This window comes from Megalops cyprinoides, chromosome 11 (genome assembly GCF_013368585.1).
Source record: "Megalops cyprinoides isolate fMegCyp1 chromosome 11, fMegCyp1.pri, whole genome shotgun sequence".
Taxonomy (NCBI): domain Eukaryota; kingdom Metazoa; phylum Chordata; class Actinopteri; order Elopiformes; family Megalopidae; genus Megalops; species Megalops cyprinoides.
Genome location: NC_050593.1, coordinates 18,578,892 through 18,594,204, shown reverse-complemented (window position 1 = coordinate 18,594,204; position 15,313 = coordinate 18,578,892). Strand labels below are relative to the sequence as shown.

Here is a 15,313-nt window from a genome sequence, read left to right as displayed (position 1 = left end):
GAATGCAAGATTTAGCATCATAATGTTTAATCACTGCAACAGCCTATATCCATTTCTCAAAGAAACATTCTAATATGTGCTGCTGATACAAACTCGCTCTTGTGGAAAGATTGTACCTACTAGCTACTACCATGCTAGGCTTTTTCAAGCCAATTTAGCTTTCCTTTCTAGTTAACATTTTAATTATAGATGACAATGTAGATCCCTATAAAATTCATATAAAACCTTTTGGAGAGCTGGTCCAAGTTAAACACAAGGTTTTATTTAAGTTCTGCCAGAGAGCATTGATGGTAAAGCTTTGGTGGGCTAACAATATTATAATGTCCACAATGTGATACACACACACACATATATATATATATATATATATATGAGCACTCTCCCCATCAATGTATGTGACCAAGTATGGACCCACCCGATTAGACTTAGAGAGTGAAATGAAAGTATCACACATCTGCAAAACGGGCATGGCCCTCTGACGTAGTTTCCTGCTCTTGTCAGTGAAAAAAGGGCCACATCTGAGTGCAGTGATTCAGCAACATAAGTGAGGCTTTTTAGTCAACAGCTATATGAAATACCTCCATTGACAGATCCTGCCTGTTGGAAAATGTATTCAGGAAATTCAGTGGTCAGAGGTTGATTCTATAGAGACATGGCCTTGAATGACTAGATGTTTTGGATAGTGGTGCTTCCAATGCAGAATTTTGTATACATTACCATTAACAAGATTATATAATTGATAATATTTGCATAACATCACTGACTCCACATTGGTTAGAACATGGGGCCAACGCAAATACACTGGTGTCCAGTGAACTGGCTGAGTAATAATATAGATAATAAATGGGAAAATGGGCAACAAAACATGATCCACACATGTCTGGTGAGTGCAAAAATATGACTCATGTGGTTAAAAAGAGTTTTGTTCAGTATCCCAGGAGAGAAGACACAGGCGAATGAATGACAAAGTGATAAGTGTCAGGGCACAGGCACGGACTCACATGCAAACCAGGAGTACCCAGGTTCCAAGAGGCTTTATTGGAAGGGGAAAAACGCAGGGCGGGTACAGAAGGCAGAACAGGCAGGGTCAAAAATCAGAGAGGCAGTCTGAGACAGAATAAACGAGGGGCAGGAATCAAAAACAGGAGCAGGCCGGGTCAAACCGGGCAGGCAGGCAGAACAGGCAACCAAGGCAGGGCGGCAGGCAGGAACGAAGTCAGATATCAGGCGGGGGTCAGCACAGGAACAAACACAACAAGTAATTGGGCAGGTAAAAAACAGACAAAACTGAGACAAACTGGCAACAAGACAGAGACAAGCAGGGAATATAAAGGCTGGGCTGATGAGGAGATGGGATGCAGGTGGGCAGGCAGGCAGATGGAGGCGATCAGGAAATCAGGTGGGCGGGGACAGGCCGGAGAGCGGGGCAGGGCTGGAACACAAGGGAACTGCAAACATAAGCACATGGACGACACTGACAGACAGGGAGAAACACAAAAAAAACAGCTAGGGGGCCGAAGTACTGACAGATAAGAATGACAATGACATCAGTTTCTGTATGAAGTGGACTTTTTGTGAGTCACCCTAGATAAAACATCTTTCAGATTAATAAATATAAATATTTCTTGGTATGGCATCTACAAATCAGTAGTGGATAATGCACATTTCCAAATGACCTGTTCTGGGTGTCAGTGCTCCCGCCCCCTAGCTGTTGTGTTTTTGTTTTTCCCTGTCCATGTGCTTTTGTTTTCCTTGTGTTCTAGCCCTGCACCACTCTCCGCCCTGTCTCCACCCACCTGATCATCTCCACCTGCCTGCCTACACACCTGCTTCCCATCATCTCATCAGCCCAGCCCTATAGCTACCCTGCTTGTCTCTGTCTTGTTGCCAGTTTGTTGCAGTGTCTTGTTCCCACTGTGTTTTCTGCCTGCTCGCTGTTCCCCGAATTGATCCTGGCTGCGCCTTGACCTTGCTCCTGCCTGCTGCCCTGCCTTGTTCACCTGATCTACCTGACTACCTGGTTTGACCCTTCCTGTCCCTGGCTTTGGTTCCTGACTGTGTTTGGACTGCCCGCCTGGTCTCTACCCTGCCTGTTTTTTGGTCACGATTTCTGCCCGGCGTCCTTAAAAGGCACTTGGGGTCCGTGCCTGAGTCCTTGCCTGTGCCCTGACACTGGGTACTGATAATCTCCCAGAATTTGACTGAAGTTTAGATAAAGTTTTTGATACAACATCTTGGTATATTGTGCGAAAGAGAGTGCAAGTGATGTATAGTACATGCTCAGAAAATCATGTACAACTTCAAATAAACAATTGATTTTTCCTGGATTTATATACAATAATTGAATCATGTCACAGGACCTCCACAAAATGATATATGTTGATACATAAATTATGATTACCTTGTGACACTGTTCAATAATATTTGGTATAAGAGGTTTGAAACATGGAAAGAGAGACACTGTATAATGCATGCATGTAGTGACAGGCAGGCTTCATTTGGGTTCTCTGAATATCATGGACACTGAATTTCTTTAACTGTGCTGTGCCACTGATTTCAGTGCTATTTATCAGTTTATCAGAAAATCTGTCTCAGTTTATTGAACAGTATCTCACAACACCCCTGCAGATCTCTTCATAAAATACATGGTCATACATCTTGATCAGGTCTTTGCCATATTCAAAGCTAGTGCCATGGTAGCAGGCAAGAAAACAAAGAACTGGTCCTGTTACTCATTCTCCTGAAATGCTTTAAGGCTCTCAAAAAGCTGATGAAATGAAGGTCTGTCTTCAGGGTTCTGAAAGTGAAAAAAACAAAAAAAAAAAGTGTTTTGACTTAAATCCGTGCTGTGTATTTGTGTAGCAAAAATTCCATATTTGTGGAAGAATGACTTTATTATAGGCAGTTGCAGTGAGTTGTTCCCACTTGGCGTACAATGTTTAAAGGTGACCAAAGCACTCCCTATATATTCATTGCCTAACATGTATTGGAGCTTGAAGGTAGGTTGGTAGGTTTTCAGATTTTCTTGTATGAGTGTTTGAAAATGAGCCTCAGGGAATGTTTATTATATTTTAATATACGTTGCACATGCTCTGCAGGAGAATATCACAGAACTGGCAGATTGAATGTCAGCTTTAGAAGGTTTACCACAGGAGCTGATTGAGTGGTCTGAGATTCAGTTCGGCTTATGCAATATTATATTGTAAATAACAATACTGGGGAGCATTGGGGAATCTATTGCAATTCAGTGTTCTGTGTTTGGGTGCAAAAATAGGAAGGGCAAGTTTTTTCTTACATAGAAATGGAGGAAATATGTGTGAGTTACATGTTCAGAACAATATTCATTGTACACCTAATTTAACTATACACATTGCCATGATAGCTAACTAATATCAATGCCACTGTATGTAAAAAAATTTATATAACCACAATTTTAATTTTAGCCACTAGCTAAGTTTCTGGTTTCAGTTATAAAATCCCCTCTACTGTAGCAGACAGGAAAAGCACAGCTTTCAGTTTCACAAAACTTAACCTAACAAAACTAAATTGCTGACAAATTTGACTTTTGTATGATTTCAGTCAACTGCCCTATGAGCCCTATAAATCCTTGAGCATTCTGAAGGGTACATGTAGATGCCTACAAAGCCCAAGCCAGGAATTTGTGAAACTTCATATGAAACCAGCAGTTTTTATAGTTTCCAAACCTAAAGCTCTTTTGTCAATGCTGATCTGCACAAGTTTTTCTGTACTGTCATAGGAGGATACCAGTGACATGAATGACTAATTGACTGTTCATTGTTGCCTCTTGAACAACAAGTAAGAGGTTGGTCTGTGCCAGCTTTGGGTGGTCGGTGTTTGTGCATGTGCGTGATATGTATTAGCATAACTGTCTTTAAAAAAAAGTGCAAAGTAAATGTAGAAATGTTTTCGGATGTCTGTGTTTGGCACAGTTAATTACTGATACAACTAGTTCAAGTACTTCTGGGCTCTTCATCAGAGAGCTTTTAATAAACGTGTGTCTTCAGTTAGATACCAATGTTGCCTCATTTATGTGAAATAATTGTGAGATGTAGAATTTCTCAGACAGTAGTCTGGGGAATTCTCAGAGAAACCACAGTCAGGTGAAAGTCTATCTTAAATATGTGCCCCTACCTCATGCCAGCAGCTCCTGGTCAACTGAAACAGCTCCTCACAGGCCTGCTGTGGTCTGTACAGCCTGTATCCTTGCATAATCTTCTCTGCCACCTGGGAATTATCGTATAACTCATATGGCTGCTTGCCCAGGGTGTACACCTCCCACATCAATACACCTGCACAGGGGAAGAGAGAAGTGACAGAGGGCAGGTGACTGGGATATAAATGCTACCATCTTGGGGATAATGGATGATAGGAGCTACTGAGCTGTGCTGGCCAGTCCAGCACTCTCCCCCTTTTGACCTCTGTAAATATTATTGACTCCTTGACCTCTTTTTAAACCTGTGATAGCATTTCTTTATGCTATGTGACATTCTGGACTGCTGAAAGTGGTAAATAAAGTGAATCACTGTATTCCTAACACAGCTTGGCTCCAGCAAACTGAAAATGTCCTGAAAGGCTGTGCTAAGCGACAACTAAAATGTTCAATGAAAAAAGTGGTTTGTCCTTTGGGAAAAGGTGGACAGCAAGTGTAGCCCTACAAAGAATTTATCAGCAGAATAATGTGCAAGTATTGGCACAGTGGGGAATCTTGGAAGGCTGAAGGGTTTTTTATGTTTCAAAATGGAAAACAGCCAGTTCCCAATGTCCCTGAAAAGGATAATTGTGGAAACAGTGGGTAGATACATTTTGTAACAGGGTTCAGAGTTCAGAGATAGCACAGTATAAATGCCGACATTATCAGTCCTGCCACCTCCTCTCCATCTCAACACCCGCTATCTCTCTCTACTGTCAAATACTTCCCTCCTGAAGCTCTTTTCACTGTCGGAGCAAAAGAACGATAAAGCTTGAAATAATCACAGTAAAGTTTATTTATGCATTCTTCTTCATTTACTGCCTTTCTGGATGGCAAAGGCCACACATTAAATATGAATTGAATATCTACTGCAGTCTCTACGAAGCAGACCTGAGATTTTTCTGGAGCAGTGCTTCCTGCTTGCTCCTGCAGCAATGGGAGTTGTACACCTCAGAACTGTGCACTTTTGGGGAAAATAATACTAAGGGTTAATGGGAAATATTGGGGTAGGCGAGTTTTCCTTATAGTTTTCATTGTGGATCGATTAACCTCTGTGTGGCACCCCACTGATGTTATGCACTCTTCATGTCTGAGCATATCAACCATGGTTATGTGAGATTGCACATACACACTGCATTCATGCTAGGCCACTGGTACATAAAACAAGTACTACGGTTGCCAGAATTGCTCATCAATGGGAAACCACAGTTATACTGTGGATCTCAAAACCACAGTTTGGAAGCAGTAGCAGTACCTGGACTGACACCCACCATAAGCCCACACATCTGACTTGCTGCTGAACCGGCTGTAGTTCAGTACTTCGGGAGCTGACCACTTCACTGGAAACTTGGTCCCCGCTGAGCTTGTGTACTGGTCATCCAATACATACCTGCAGAACACAAAAACACAGACACTCCTTTTAAAACTTAACTGGATTGATGATTGAAGTCACTGAAAAGCGGAAATACAAAAAAGTAAAACTATGGAGATGCAGTGGTAACAAAATATCTAATTATTTTCTCTCCATTGGAAAATATTCACACATATTGCCAGGTTATGCAAGGTTATGGTCCATGTACATACATAAATTAGTTGTGACTGAAAGCAAATGACATGACTGTAAATGACAAAAATATTACAGATATGGATGAATCTGTGGCCTGTGTGATTCAAATGCAAATAACTTGCACTTCTCTCTGACTGACAATGCACTTCTCTCACATGCTGAACCTAATAGAGGCCTGAAATATGTCAACTTCCTATTTCCAGAGCAGACAACAATTCCTGAGTTTATTTCCAACCATTCAAGCCTTCCCACTGCTGCGTCTCCTGTCCTATATCACTTCATTTAAAAGCACCACTGCATCTGGAATGGATCTTTTGAGACATCTTTTGAGTATCATGAGGTGTGATGTTGTATATGTATATTCATTCCTTGCATAGTTCAGTACAAGTACTTACTGACTTAAAAATGTCACATTACTAAATTTGAACAGGTCAGACCACAACCAGACTAGTAACTAAGGATTTAGTTGACGTCCTGTGGATCCTAGTATCAGAGATTCCTCTGAACCTGCATGTCCAGTGCAACTGATTGTACCCCTTAGAGATAATAATAGTATTTGTGATGATTACCTGGCCATCCCAAAATCTGATACTTTAACTGTGAGGTCTTTGTCCACTAAGCAGTTTCTTGCAGCCTACAAGAGAGTATAAATGAGAGGGTTCATGTCATAAACATAAGACCATTCTCTGGCAACCTGTCCAGTAGTGTTGTGTGTGTTTGTGTGTGTGTGTGTGTGTGTGTGTGTTAGTGTGTGACTGGGTGTGACTAAGGCATAGTCAGTGCTGGCGAGGACTCACTAAGTCTCTGTGGATGAACTGCTGGCTTTCCAAGTAGACCATGGCATCACACACGTCCAAACACATGTCCAGGAGATGGGGCTGCTGCATCTCCCTGCCATAGGTCTTCAAGTAGTCTAGGAGGCAGCCATTGCTCATGTACTCCGTCACAATGTAAATGGGATATGTGTCTGTACAAACGCCATGCAGAGCCACCAGCTTTGGGTGCCGCAGTTTCCTTCAAACACAGACATACACACGCAAACAAAGGAAGTTCGCGGTGCAGATATCACTTTTTATAAAAGCCTCAGAAGACATCCTTATCACCCTTATGAGAATGGCATAGCAACTTCCTAAATACTTTCTATGCCCATACTTGAAAGCGAAAATGATAAAACGTCCTATTTCCCTTCGATCAGCTATTTTGAAAACCTACATTAGCTTGTGACAATTGCATTGAGCTGAAATGCTCAGACAGGCCATATATAGTCTTCACAAAGGCTTTATGAAAGTCCACTTGCTGGGACTTATATGGTTGTGTGTCTCGGGTAAGTGTGTAAAAACAAGGATTCATATACGTTCTTTGCAAGTCTATGATTACTTAAAGGACTCAAAGATTGTATTAAGGTCACAACAGGCTAATGTTGACTTTCAAGTTCAGAAATACAAGAAGTAATCTGTGTTGTGCCCTTGTTACAAAACCTCAAGTTCTCATAAACTGATTTCAGGACACACTTTTTAATTTCATTCATTCATTCATTTGTTGATGGTCAAGAAGGATAAGTGAATGGAATTAACAACGGGTCAGTTCCTTCAGTCCTTTCAGCCTGTGATTAATGATTAAAACCAGTCCCAATGAACAAAGGTTTTTTTTTTTTCTAAATCTTAACCTTGCACAATAGCATATTTCTACCCACCCCAGTAAACAACATTTCTTCCTCTGTTGAGCAAATCTGAAACCTCCTAAAATGTCACCTCAAACATATTGAGTGGCTCTGTGCAGTAAATTAAAAGAGGAAGCTCATATACTGGTGAGTATCACAGATAACTCCATAGCTGGAGATAAATAACAAAGAGAGAAGGAACTGAGAAAAAAGACCAAGCATGTCACCGCAAGGCAACTCACATCATTATCTGGGCTTCCTCGATGAACTCATCTGCTGACATGCAGCCCTCTTTGATCATTTTGATGGCCACCTCATATTGCCCTTTCCACAGGGCCAGCTGCACCACTCCAAACTGACCGCTCCCCAACTTCCTTAGTAGGGTCACCTCCCCGCGATCCAGCTCCCATTCTCCTGTCCGCAGAAGACAAGGAGCTACCAAATTAAACTTATAATAAAATGTTGCAGGTCTGAATGTTGAATGCTGTCGTCATTTACATGGGCGTATGCAAGGCAAATAAACAATATTTGTTTAATGAATCTTTCCTTACCATAGGATGACGAGGGAGCCTTGCTGTTACCTGTCAAAGCTGGGTGGCGTAATCTTGTCAAAAGCCCTGAAAGGGATATTTTCACAACACAAACACATGGACACTGAACATTACATCAGAAATCCGAAACACAAGCCATTCGCATGAATTGACTCATGTTATTCAGTCATCTGAGGTTTTCTGAGTAAAATTCAACAACATTGGCAAGACAGCCAGCGTTTTGGTAAATGTAAGTCATTCTTTTGCAAGCATAGTGATTTCAGGGTAAGATGACAACATTGCCAAATCTTTGTCTTGTAATATTCTTGTGTCAGGACATTTCTGTCCTAGCTGAGCTCAGAATGGGAATTACACCACTGGAATTATTTGCCTATTCACTGCTATACAGCTGAACAAGTAAACGCTGTATGTTTCAGATATTTTTATGGTGATGCTGTTATATTTGAGAGATGCCTTTATCCAGAGTATATGGCATAGCATCTTTGATACATACTGAAGGAATTTGTGCTAATTACCTCGCTCAAGAACAACAGTCCACAACTGGTAATCAAACCATTTGCGTTACAATCCCTGCTCCTTATAGCTAGCCATTCAATCAGCTTGATAGTGTATTAGTGCTTACCAGCTCCATTGTGCTGGTGATATTCAATCATTTTGGGAATGGAGTCAAATAGGTGATTCTCTGCGAGATAGTACTTTCTGTCTTCGGTGACATTGATGAGGTAATGACGAACCGTCCCATTTACTTCGCTGTAAGGAAAACACAATTCCGTTCTGACGACAACAGACAATTGTACTCCTTTCTTAAATCTCACAGCATCTGGGCTGCCTGCTGTATTTGCTAATTGATGGTCCAACTTAAGTATTACTCAAGCTGTTGGAAATTGACAAGGATGGTACAGTCAGTTATGCTTTTCCTATATTTTCATTCTTATAGTATTTGCCCCTTACCTGCTTCAATCCAGGACAAAATAAAAAGATAAATAAAAATTAAACAGTGACACAGACTATCATTTATAAAGGAGATTATCTCTGATACTCACTCAAGTGCTTGGCTGAACAGGGACACTGTGTATGCCCCCTTCTGGCTGGAGTCCCTCACTACAAAGGCTCCCTCTTTCCCCTGCATATTGAGAGCAGAGAGAGAAGTCACTGTTCTTGTAGTAACAGGCTCAAAGTAGAAGTTGCCTGTACATGTTGACCTAATAACAGAGGATTCATTGAATATTTTTGAAAATGCATACAAATGTACCATTTCTCGTAAAAGCTGTTCAGCTTTCACCCGTGACATATTTCCAGCATACCACCTGCAACATTTAAGTTCCAGATGAGACACTGTATCTATTATATATATGAGGGTTATTGTTCTCAAATGTATTCTAAACAATGCATTCTACAATAAAGTAATTCCTCCTACAGAAGAAACAGTGGAACAATTTTGTATTTGAGAAGAATGGGAACCACAATTCCAGTAGCATTGTTTTCATCATCAACTTCATCATTTTTCATATGAGCTTGTAATAATGACTTTTTTTCTTATACTATTGCTTTTTTGCATCTTATTATAAATCAGCATATCACTGCGCACATCTTAGAATTACCTAGAAGAAAGCAGGGGAACTCACCGGTAGTCTTCCACATTCACTGACCAGCTGACTGAGACTGAAGACTTTGATTGGCCATATGCGCTGTGGAGGTGATTACAATGAGATACAGAGTGATACAAAACATTTCAACTTCCAACCACAATGTTGTTCATAATAGAGAAATTGTGTCAAGAAGTTTCAGTCTCTTCAGTGCAAAAGTACGTAGTTGTGTTTTGCAGGGGTTTTTACACCATGTAAATGTCCATGAAGAACACCTGCATACATTCTCTTTTTAAAATCTCATATCTTCAGAGCAAATCACACATTTTAAGTTGCTCCTTTGTCTGTATTCTGCTTGTGTGTCAACATTAAAAAATGCATCATGCATCTAGGCAACTATGCGTCAATGAAAAGTAACTGCATTCAGAGAGAATGCTAGTTATGACTTACTCATTGAGGCTGAGTGACCGCTCTGGACTGTAAGGTTTTGATTTGAGATTCGTATGTCTGCAAATGACGATAACAAAGGGAAGATAGTGTAAGTTTTTCATTTTATTAGCAACCCATCATAATGACCTTTTTCAAGATATAATAATGCAGAGTAAAGAATGTGTCACTCACTGGCTTTCTGCGCTGAAGGAACGCTTGTTCAAACCTCTCCTCTGGTCTGAGCTTTGCTTACTGTAAAGGAATTAATGAGGGTGTTGGATCATTAGCATACATATATTTCATTCAATTTATGAATTTGTGGTCAGATTGGACATGAAAGTGAATGATGACTATCATATTATTTATCTGATATTGTAAATAGTTGATATTAATATTAACTGATTTTTTGTAGTGCTTGTGGTTCACATTGATTGTTTTTCAGTGCTTGTTTATGGTATGCAGTACACTCACCCCTTATAAATAACTCACGAATACTAACTGAACATCACCTAATGTGATAAAACATTTTCTGACCTGCTCTGAGGTAATTAGTAAGTTGTGAATGATGTCTGCTTTTTATTGTACTGTATTGTACTGTATTTATGAATGGAACCTGTATATAAAATGTTGCAGAATGGCTGTACATCACAGAAGTCATAATAGACATCACTCTGAGTCACAAGAGGTCCAAGGGCAGCCTTTGTCAGTAGAATCTTGTATTGGTTGGGTTACCTGTCATTTGCAACAGGTCTCAGGTCCTGTACATATGCAGCAGGGACATAGCCTTCAGCACTGGGAATGTAAAAGCACAGAATGGAGTCTACAGTACATACCATCATGCACAACTTTGTGCATACCTGCGAATATTTCCTGTATCATGACAAGTTTTTTGATCTTTATACCTTACAGCCCCATTGAGGACTGTAAGGAGATGCATCCGGCACATCCACATTTCAGCTCCTCATGCGCTTAAGTCATAAGAAGATTGGGGCTAACATTACACCTAACAAGGACCTGGATTTTTATTTCAATAGTCAGATGTCACTCTTAAACTAAGGTTGTTGCATTCCCGGATGGCTGCTGATCCTTTTAGACCCTAGCATTTAAGTGCTTGATTCAACACATGTCTGCTTTACTTCAACCTGCCTTTTCTCAGCTGTGAGATTGTCAGTTGTTTAAAGAGAGCTGGAAGGCTAGGTCAACAGAGGCCCTCTGGGCCCAGAGGCCCTCCAAGACTTGGTCACTTCTGCTGTACATGAAAACAGATTTTAGCTCAAAGCTTTGCGAATAAGATGGAGGAGAGATGCAGCTTTATAGCCTTACCCTTTTGCATCCCTAACCTTCCACCAGCCATCCACCTCTCCTTGTAAAACACAGTACTTTCCTCCTTTCATCAGGCTGAGCTCACAGGGCCCCTCACTGTTGTAATCATACTTGGCCACCACCAGCTTCAGGGGGCTTCTCCCGCTCTCCGGGATTGGAGGCAGGTCCCTGCCCTGTGAAACACACAGCTTCTCAAAACAAGGCTCTGAAGGGTGCACACTTCACTTAAGGACTTTTAGACGTCAGAGCAAGACTACTGCTTGGGAGCCATGATCCAGTATTTTTTTTAAGCTCTTTAAGCTAATTTAGGAAGGAAGCTCTTCTGCTGTTTTAAGTGGTCTAAAGATATTATCACCCTCCTGGAAGTAGGCTAAATATCTCTGGTATAAGAAGACTGTATTCTAAGGAATTTGATTTACTAATGATTTCATATGAACACAGTTCTTGACCCGCATAAAAGCCAAATGTTGTCAAAGGTCAAGGTTTGGAGATGTACCTCCTGGCCAGGAATGGGTGGAAGCCTTTTATTGAAGATTGGTGATGAAAAAGGAGACTGTCCCATTGCTGTGAAAATATGAAATATAAGAATATATTGAGGTAACAAACAATGTTATATAGCTGTAGAGAACTTTGCAACATTTGACAAAGCAAAATCCACAACATGTAATCAAAAAGCAAACAATTATTGTAAAGACACCTAGTGGGTTTCTATCGTCATACACCTCAGATGGAGTAAACAGTACCATCCATTTAAGACACAAAACCATATAAATAATTCATAAAAATGAAATATTAAACAAGCGAGGGCTTGACAGATTAATAAATAACCTTCCCTCAAAGACTGAGCATACTCACTTGCATTCCACAAGGTACACCCAGGGGCCTTCTTTGAAGTCTGTCTGCAGCAGAGAAATTTCCCCTCTGTCCAGAAACCACTGTGGTACTTTGCTGCAAGCTTTGAGTTGTTTCTCACTGCTGTGAAATACAGAGGTGCAGCCTGACATCTACATCATGTATCAAAGATGGCAGCTCAGCTGTGTGGTGTGCACAGATTTGATGTACAAACCTTTTCTTTGTAACTACAGAAGTGAACTGTACCTTGAATCAGGGCTCCTATCCAGCTTCTGCGACTGTTTTCATCTTTGGCAAATATGTACAGAATGCTGTTGTCATATACAATCTGATAGGGATGAGAACATAAAAATGAATTCAATAATATTCCAAAAATTGGGTTGCTGTGAAAACAAGACCGGATAGGTTAAGAATACTTCGCCTGATTTAACTGGAAGAGGATGCCTGTGAAGGACTTTACATGATGAGAGAGGAAAGAGAGGGAATTTAAGAACCAATTCACTTCGACAAAACAGGCCCACTGCAGGCATTTTAATAAAATGTAAGAATCATAAGTGGATGGGACGGTTGAAGCACTTCAACAATGACAGCAATAGCAGACTGTATTCAACTCCTGTAGCTAATATCAGCCTTTCAGGTGGTCAAACATGGAGAGGATTGACACCATATGAGAAGTAAATGATTGCCACATTCATTAGTAGAAAATAGGGGTAAACCAAACTGTGAGCAAAACACGCTTGTAAAAAGCCAATTATCTCTCCATAAGAACCCTTTCCACTGTGTTGGTTATTAGGGATACTGAATTTTAAAAATGGTAGGATCCATGCTTAGTGGTTGCTGACTCAACAGCTGTCTATATGTTTTCTTAATTTCTTTTTGTTTTAAAATGTCACATATGCAGGTGCAGAAGTGAAGAAATTATATACCATCCCAAGACAAAGAACATAATCTAAGAATAGCATTCACATAGGAGTATGAAAGCAGATTTTGATTTAAAAAAAAAAACATGAGCGTATAAAACAGTGAGACAAAGCTGGAGACTAATTTATGCTGCCGGTCCGGGGGGGTTTAACACACCTGAGCTGCAACTGATCCAACCAAACCTGCTTAACTGTATCAGCTACTTGTATCTAAGGCAATACAGTGAATCATAATAATTAATTGTAATAATTCCACAGCTAATTATATTAGTTTTTTTAATAGTACCTGATGAGCTTTGCATAGTACAGCCACCAAATTGCCATAAGAATGTACCTCATTTACTTCAAAATCTCATGAGCTCTCACAGCACAAAAGGGAGTTGTCCCTCTTTTTCTCCCTCTCCAACACCATCCAACCTGTTGCTTCCTCTCCTCATGAAACTGTTACCTACCCACTCTAATTTACTGGAAAACCCCTTGAGATTAAATTAGATCAGCCCCGTTCTTATCTGAAAAAAAATACTTACAAAATGACTCTACTTTTTGGAGACACTTTTTTTTCTTTTTTTAAGAAAACGGACATCCTGAGATCTTAAGAACAGATGTTTTGACACTGCAAGTAAAATACTGTTTTTGAGAAAAACAGCTGTCATGTTTGAAATTTTCTTCTAATGTAAAAAAATTACTTGCATACATTCTTATTAAAATAAATAAAGAAGATAAATGAACATAAATTACATTTTGACTACAAAATAATGCTGTAATGAGGTTAAGTTCCTTGCTAAAACGTAACAATGCAGTGCATTGTATTACGCGGTCTACTGGACCTGAAAGGGATACTGTCTCTCCACTGGGGTGGGCTCCTCCAGTTGGACTATCTCCACACAGGTAATTTTGTTGACCTGGACACTCCCTTTCCTGGTTCCTTTTCTCTGAAAGGGACATTGTGCGTAAAATTGTAAAAGACACCAAATTTGGACCCTACAGAGAATAAAACCTTAGCATTTTGTTAGAAGAACAAGGCAGGTATGGATGCATATTGAATGGCCAGCTGGGCGTGTGCTTAATGTTTTGAACTACAAAATTCTTCCTTGGCTACATTTTCAAATTCTTATTGCTCTTTTCCAGAAAATGTATTACAATAAAGGCAACCATCCTTTGTATGGACAAATGTAAACAATGTTTGTGCAAAGTCATATACCGTATATTGTCTTCCCTAGGTCCAATTATACAAGCAATATCAATGCCATTGATGAATTTTTCAGTTTATCAATTAGTAATGCTAATTGCTCATACATATCACAGTGAAAGGTGAGTTGCTAAAATAATCCCTTACCCCCTTGTCGAGATCATAGTAGTTTAAGGCATCGCTGGTCAACTCAAAGAATCTTTCTTTATAGTTCCTTGGTGAGATTCTTTTCTTTTGTTGTGACATCTTCAGTAGGACCTCCTCCTTGGTGACAGTAGGGTCCATCTGTACTGTTGGATTGAATAAAATTAAAAGGAACAGAGGGCTGTTAAGTAGAAACTCAAAGGGAGAATGCCAGTCACCATTCTTACTGTGATTACAAATTCACATAAAATGATTGCAATTCAAAAATTAAATAAATTCTGTCATCGGGTAACCAAGTATTACAATTGTTATGAGGAATTTTGTACCAAAATGCCATTCTTACCATGTGAATGAAGTTTCTTGCTTTGTTGAGATGTGATGCACTCCTCAGTAAACACTCCTTGTTTTCCTGTTAGTAAATCAACCCTGTAATCTACTGTATTTAACGTTTAGATTGGTTGATGCTCGTTGGTGAGCCCTGTTTTGCAAACTGGTAAAATGTGACTTTCCCCTTCTATTTTCCCCCGCACATCTCTACAAAGATCAGGAAACAGAAGTCCCTTTGCTCTCTCAAAAGTATGCATCTGCCCTCTGGTAGCTTCAAACCGCTGTTGCTGTTTGTTTTTATGTTTAATAATAAACTCGTAATTCACAAGGGGACCATTGTGTCTTTCTGTTGGTGTCAAAAAAGAGTATTTGCATAAAACCCAGGCCCATTGACGTACAGCTTTTTGACTGCCTGCACATGCAGCCTTCTTCTATTATGTCTGACCTAAGTCTTTGGGCCTGTCTATTTCACTTGGTCTGAAAAAAAAAAATCTAATGATAATGTCCTTCCTTGGGAAATGTGTACAAGGTCGAGCAGGTACTGCACACGAAAGG

The 15,313-nt window shown here is 40.1% G+C and overlaps 1 protein-coding gene across 1 annotated transcript; it reads right to left on the bottom strand.

Moving 5' to 3' along the window:
- Positions 1-2,728: 2,728 nt before the first annotated feature.
- On the bottom strand, positions 2,729-14,572 carry LOC118785899 (cytoplasmic tyrosine-protein kinase BMX-like). Its single transcript, XM_036540846.1, has 16 exons — positions 14,435-14,572; positions 13,926-14,030; positions 12,425-12,506; positions 12,182-12,301; positions 11,823-11,890; positions 11,327-11,499; positions 9,241-9,295; positions 9,032-9,111; positions 8,611-8,738; positions 7,989-8,054; positions 7,680-7,851; positions 6,575-6,791; positions 6,347-6,411; positions 5,482-5,600; positions 4,153-4,310; positions 2,729-2,797 (listed from the first exon to the last, which is right to left on the bottom strand). Exons 1-16 carry the CDS (start codon positions 14,570-14,572, stop codon positions 2,729-2,731), a joined length of 1,815 nt encoding a protein of 604 aa, XP_036396739.1.
- Between the last annotated feature and the right edge of the window lie 741 nt (positions 14,573-15,313).